This window comes from Sinocyclocheilus anshuiensis, unplaced genomic scaffold, assembly GCF_001515605.1.
Source record: "Sinocyclocheilus anshuiensis isolate Anshui unplaced genomic scaffold, SAMN03320099.WGS_v1.1 scaffold227, whole genome shotgun sequence".
In the NCBI taxonomy this organism is placed as follows: domain Eukaryota; kingdom Metazoa; phylum Chordata; class Actinopteri; order Cypriniformes; family Cyprinidae; genus Sinocyclocheilus; species Sinocyclocheilus anshuiensis.
In genome coordinates, this window is record NW_015549590.1 from 1,400,345 (window position 1) to 1,407,060 (window position 6,716).

Sequence of the window (6,716 nt, forward strand, 5' to 3'; positions counted from 1 at the left end):
TTCCTTTGCTCCCGTTAACAAACGTTGGTTTTCACGAGACTCACCGGTTCATGCGCAGCACTGACCTCATACGTCATCCGCCCGGAGCTGCTTCCTTGTAGGACTGTTGGTGCAAGCTACATTAAAGTGATTACTACGTTTTGAATATGGATATTTTTCTTACAAAAACGCATGGATTCGCTACAGATTAAAAAATAAGAATTTTCAATTTTGATTTCATGGTGACTTTAAAAATAAATTATTTACTATATTGCAAAACAAACACATACATTGGCCTGGTCCAAACTAATTTTGTACAACTTCAAAACCACTGGTACTTTGGGGGCAAATAGAAACTAAACAAACAAAAACTTCGCTTTAAGATATAAAATTTTTTCGGCACATGCATTTTACTTCTGAGATTGGCCAATGAAACAAACTACACGCCTTTTTGAAAAACGTTTCATTCTCAATTGTAACTAGTTGTCAAAATATAAAATTTTGAGGGAAAGGGAATGATAGTCTAACAATAAGTGTTTATTTTTAGCTTTAATACAATGGAACTCTAGGTTTTCCTACTGGTCCCAGATTTGACAACCGAAAACTTTCAGAACCTACAAACCCGAAAAATACATTTGTAAGAAATGTTACCAGTGGGATTAAATGGCCAAACAAACCTCATAACAAAATGAGCATTTTGTTCTACAGATCAAGTGAGTTTACTGAAAGCTTTCATTCGTAAGCAGTGAGTGTTACTTTGGCTCCATCTGCTGTAGAGAGAAAATAAAGCAAAAATTAAGACTCGGAGATAGTTTAACTAGCCACGAGCAACTTGGATTATTATAGAAAATTGTATTTATTAGTACTCACAAATTGTATTCATTTTCCAGTAGAGCAATCAGTGCTCCTCAGTACAACCTATGGTGTGGTATAAATTCATAAGATGAGGTGATTCACAATGGCTTTTTATTTTCAAGTAACAAAATATTATGAGCCAACCCATAACCTGTGATTCTATGAGCAAACATATAAATAAAAGGTATGAGAAAGAAAACATCTTAAATCAAAAAATAATCCAAAGACAAGTGTTGAACTTTAACATAAGGCTGACTTGTGATGTGCATGGGATTGTAACGGCTGAGGACACTTGAAAAAAAATTTTTTTGGAAGGAATGTAAATAAAAACATCCTGCCACCAGATTCTTCCTCAGAACAGCAAGGTCGGAAAATGGCATTTCTGAAACATTCCAATCTTTGGCTTTCACGATAAGCAGATGCTTTTCATCAATAGTGATTTTCAGTACATTAATTGCAGGGACGATTTCCCTGGTGCAACCTGGAGTCATAATGCCCTCTCTCAAGGGCAGAGTGGTGATGGGACAGTGAATTTTATCATCTTTTCAGTTCACAAATCAAAAGACACAAGTCAGGCTGCAAGACGATAATTCAGATATGATATCTGACAGAGAACTGGTGCTAAGAATCAAAATACATGAGAATTTTGATGTGCGTTCCACAAAATGCATTTGTCACAGAAAGAGCAACCCGTATATGCTAATATTTAGCAGTGATTTGGGCTTAAAGGATTATAGGTACCCCAAAGTAATCAAATGGAATCACCATTTTCTAGTCCGGTATTGAGTTCCCAAATTCTTCCCAAATAGCCGGTGGCTACCGCCACTGCTCTACGTTTTCTAAATAGTCCAATATGGTTTCACTGTCATCCTCCTCTAACCAGTTGTCCTCTACCTGTCCTTCTGTCTCGCTCACCAGCGTTTGTCCAGCATCTGCTTGTTTTTCTTCCGAAAAAACGGGAGATTGTTCTGTCATTGGTGGCTCCTTGGTGGGTTTAAAAACAGCTTTTCCAGTCACCCCCCACCAAGGCTTCACCTTGGCACGTAACCTGCGCCTCTCCTGCAGGCGTCGCTGCCGGGCCTCCCTGCGCTCCTGCTGTCTGGCGTACTGGAAGCGCTGGAGGAAAAGGTCCCGTGCGTATTCGTACAGCTCCACGTCCCACTGGTTAAGCTCTCGAATCCTGCGCTGTGTCTCCGGTTCCACCTCTACGCTCGCAGCACGCGTGCCATTGAGCTGTGTGAATGGTGCGATGAAGGACAGGCGGAACGTGTGCTCGAAGAGGTACTGCGTCTTACGCTGATATTCGGTCAGACCAAAAAAGGCCATGTTTCGCAAGTTGCGTTTGGCACTTTCCAATAGCATGGCCCAGCGCTGGCTCTCACTCATGATGGAGAGATTATAGCAGCCCACCAGGCTGAGGTCGGCCAGCATACGGGTCTGTCTGTTGTTGGCCAGGTTGTAAGAACAAGCCATGAATTCCTCTAACGAACAACCCGACCAGTCATCACCATTGTAACAGCTGGGCAGCTCGGACAAGGTGGGTAAATGGCCATCACACATGTGTTTAGAGGCCTTCCAGGTGGCACCGCGCTGAACGTGCCTCCATTCGCTCAGGTACCGCCATACCGGATCCCTCAAAATCGTGATGTAGTAGTAGTTCCTACTATAGGAGACAAGAAAGAGAAGAGTTTAAGAAAAAGAGCTCAAAATAAAGTAGTCACAATTGACTTGAAACAAAATGAAAAGTAATATCGCGTATGAATCATTAAGTTGGGTAAAGCTGTCATATTTTGTGCATGTTCACATTGACAGAATTATTCATGGCGTAGTTTCGGTTGGAGCGTGTCAGCGGAGCGATCTTGATGGAAAACGGAATGAATTATTGCTGGTTGACTGTAATTATGGGCATTTCAGCATAATGAGCGAATGAGAATAATTATCTTTCAGCTCACATCCAGGGCATTTTCCATATGAATATCAATTAAGACTGTCTGGACAAATGCATTCAACAACAGCGGAGAGGAAGTCTCTGGAGAGCCTCAACTTTTCCTTTACTTACAAGCCAAAGATTAGCCCATGGGATTTTGATTTGATCTAATTGTGTCCATTTGAAAAGCAGGCCTTTCATGGTTTACATCTGTATGCATCAGTCTGCATATTTAACTGTGCATGCTCATTTCCCTTATTTATACATTTAGACTATATTCTCACCTAATGTTAATATTTAAAAAACACTAATAATTTTAAAACGCCTTTAAGCAGATATCAAAATTAATATCCATATTTTACACTGTTTAGTGGTGACACCCAAAATCACTTGTAAAACAGTTGATTTTAGTTCTTAGCGTTTTATTTGTAATCTAATTAGATAAAGCATAGATTTTTATCATTTAATCACAATTTCACCATCCAGTTAGGCACATCAACCATAGCTCTTTCAAAAACAGCCAGAAACCTTGCAGTTATGATTGATGATCAGCTGACTTTCTCAGACCACATTGCTAAAACTGCCCGGTCCTGCAGATTTGCTTTACTCAACATCAAGAAGATCAGGCCCTTTCTTTCAGAACATGTCTTTGATTGAATTCTTGTTCTGTCCAGGCTAGACTATTGCAATGCTCTCTTGGCAGGTCTTCCAGCCAGTTCTATCAAACCTTTTAGCTTGCGTTCTGCAAGTGAACGGCGCTTTATTGTGCCATCCCAGAGAGGCACAAAATCACTTTCACGGACTTTTAAATTAAATGTTTCCTCCTGGTGGAATGACCTGCCCAACTCAGTCCGAGCAGCATTTGTATTCTATCTATTTGTTTTCTTTTTATTTATAATACAACTAACAAAAGCAAAAAGGCCTCTAACACTAGCTTGCTCTATTGTTTTTCCATTCCGTTTTCTTTTTTATTATATAATAAAAAAAACTAAAAAAAAACTTGCTACATGTACTGAATTAAGCTAACTGAGACTTGTTATAGCACTTGCATATCATTGCTCATTTGTTGATTTTGATTGCTTCCATTGTCCTCATTTGTAAGTCACTTTGAATAAAAGTGTCTGCTAAATGACTAAATGTAAATTTTGACTATCTGTCATCCATTGGTTATCAACCATAACAGAATGAACTAACATAACTTGGGGAACTTGCCAAATCAGAATCCCAACTCATTCCAAGCCTCACCATCAAGAAACCATCAAGCAGGGCTCAGGGTAAACTAAAGATGATTAACCCCTTACTAAAGATGGTTAATGCTTAAATGAAGACTACAACTTAGGTGCATTCATTCAAAAAGGATGGATATCAGCATTCAAAAGTTTGGGCTTAGTTTCTTAATGTTTTTTAATAAGTATCTTATACTCACTAGACTGCATTTATTTGAACAAAAAGTACAGTAAAAATAGAGATTTTATTTTATATTATATATATATATATATATATTTAAAAAAAATTATATTGTAATACACTTTCAAATGCTACTTATCCCTGTGATGGCAAAGCTAAATTACTCCAGTCTTCAGTGTTGCGTGATCCTTCACAAATCATTCTAATATTCTGATTTGCTGCTTAAGAAACATTTCTTATTATTAATATTGAAAACAGTTGTGCTGCTTAACAGTTTTGTGGAAACCTTGATACATTTTTTCAAGATTCTTCAATGAAGAGAAAGTCCAAAAGAACATTAATTTGAAATAGAAATCTTTACTGTCACTTTTAACAATTTAATGCATCTTTGCTAATTAGAAGTATTCATTTCTTTCAAAAACCCTTGAACTTTTTAACGGTAGTGTACATTTAAAAGCACTACCAACCTACTACACTCAACACTTATTCATCAAATCTGATTCCTCCCAATGCAAACATTATCAAACACTGTTGATCCCATGCTATGGGGCGTTTATTTAAAGAACACGCCTGAGAGAATGGCAGATGTTCTGGTGCCAGCAGGCTGTCTGAAAGGGGGAATGATTATGATGATTGGTCCCTTGTTGGAGAAATGCGCTGAATGAAAGCAGACTCTCCAGGGTTGAGCCTGACCTGTTGGAGGCTTTTGTCTCCGCATAATTGACTTGCCAAGAGGCTTCAGCACTGAACTGAACGAGAACAATATGAAGGGAAGTAGTGGCAAAGCGCACCGTGGCACCACACAACATCATAACAAAAAGAAATAAGTTTGTTTATCAAGACGCATTTCAGTCCATTATAGACACTGAAATTAGTTTGATATACTGATAAAAACCAATTAAACTCTCACCTGGGAGTCCTGCGCCTTTCCTGAGACTCCCGGTTGCCCATGAAGGAAGGCACGCAGCTGGTGAGCTCAGTCCAGTCCGCGTGCAGCCCGCAGCTCCAGCCGGTGGAGAACCGGGAGAACAGCCAGGTGTCCCGTTTGCCTGGCCGGTAACAGGTACACTTCTTCTGGCCCGCATGGCACTCGCAAGGCCTCTCCAGCTGGATGTTGCGGACAAGGTGACGGCCGAACGTGGTCCCCCCGGTTTTCTGAATGTGGAGGAACACTATAACATCGTCCCCCTTGATGTTGAAATCTACAGCGCGATCTAGGTCTTTGGTGGTGAAATTAAAGCGAGGCACGAATCGAACCAAAGCACCGTCCTCTGAGCTGTACGGATCTCCCGCACCGGCTCCGTTCATGCGATCCCCGCGTGCGCGACTCCCTAGTCTCGAGGACAATGATGCCAGGTGGAGCAACTGGCAGTCGGACGTAGGGCAGACGTATTGTAATACAATAACGCCGAAACACAGGACCATCAGGAGTGCGATGAGGAGCCGGCTGTAGTAGGATTTTTCATCCATCTTCTCGCTGGAAAAGTGAAAGCATTACTCGGTTGTGCGGTTCCCCCACCGCGTCGCGTCGCGTCGCGTCGGCCAGGAGCAATGTTGAACAAAACCCTGAGACTCGAGCCTCCTCAGCACATCAAAACATGAACACGCCCAGCGCTCTTTCTGGATGTTTGTCTGCTCGTGTTCAACGTAGTTGATGTCTACATGTCTCCACGAGGCTTTCCTGCATCGTATTGCTTAGAGATCTTCAGATAACTTCTGCCACAATTTCGTACTCGCTCTTCCCCGTTCCTCGTTTTCCCAGTAGTCCACACCGCCCCCATTCGCATTTCCCTCTTCACAATTAAAGCCCCCTTTAGGACCGCTATTTTGGAAATCACAGCTGAGATATTTTACAAATTCTACACTTATTTTTTTCGACTTCAAGCATTGATTGCTTATCATATGCACGCCAAAGTCGATTTCTGCGTATAAATCGTACGCCAAATAGAAACAGAAAATCGTGCTATTGATACGCATTTTCATGAGACCGGGCTCATTTTTTTTTTTTTTATGCCATATCTGTCACACGTTCTTAGCAGCTCACAATTATTTGTTGTACCATAAATGTAACAAAATTTTTTAACAAAGTTAATGCAGTGACTTGTGTTTGATGATATCTGTCTTTATTTACTTTGATTTATGGAGTAATGTGGATTTCTTAACCTGATAAATTAAAAGGATTTGTTAAAATAACACAGAACAATAACATATTTTTACATCTATGCAAATGCATGTACAATATTTGTAACTTAAATAAGTAATAATAGAATAAAGAGACAGTTATTTAACAATATGTTAAGGAGTAGTAACATTTGTACAGTCTTACAGTTACAACTTTGATGGGCAGATGGATCCTCCGTGAAAATGAGTTTGACAACCCTGGGACTTTGCCCTAAACCTACCCCTCACACAAAACTTTCACGAGGACATAGATAAATAAACAAGGTCAATTTTTACTAGTATAATACTACATTTGGTCTCTATAACGTAGGGAATACCAGGACCACACACACATCTTTAATTGAATTACAGAATACTGCTTTACAGG

General features: G+C 40.1%; 1 protein-coding gene across 1 annotated transcript; it reads right to left on the reverse strand.

The window, feature by feature from the left end:
- Window positions 1-1,221: 1,221 nt before the first annotated feature.
- Window positions 1,222-6,072, reverse strand: hs6st2 (heparan sulfate 6-O-sulfotransferase 2). The gene is made up of 2 exons (XM_016446484.1): window positions 5,079-6,072; window positions 1,222-2,497 (listed from the first exon to the last, which is right to left on the reverse strand). Exons 1-2 carry the CDS (start codon window positions 5,636-5,638, stop codon window positions 1,651-1,653), a joined length of 1,407 nt encoding a protein of 468 aa, XP_016301970.1. The 5' UTR covers window positions 5,639-6,072; the 3' UTR covers window positions 1,222-1,650.
- Window positions 6,073-6,716: the final 644 nt, after the last annotated feature.

Bases quoted from the DNA above. Each gene is read 5' to 3' on its own strand.
- hs6st2 (XM_016446484.1), bottom strand. From the start codon at position 5,638: ATGGATGAAAAATCCTACTACAGCCGGCTCCTCATCGCACTCCTGATG. The intron at 2,498-5,078 runs GTGAGAGTTTAA...TGTCTCCTATAG, and splicing joins GAAAGGCGCAGGACTCCCAG to TAGGAACTACTACTACATCA.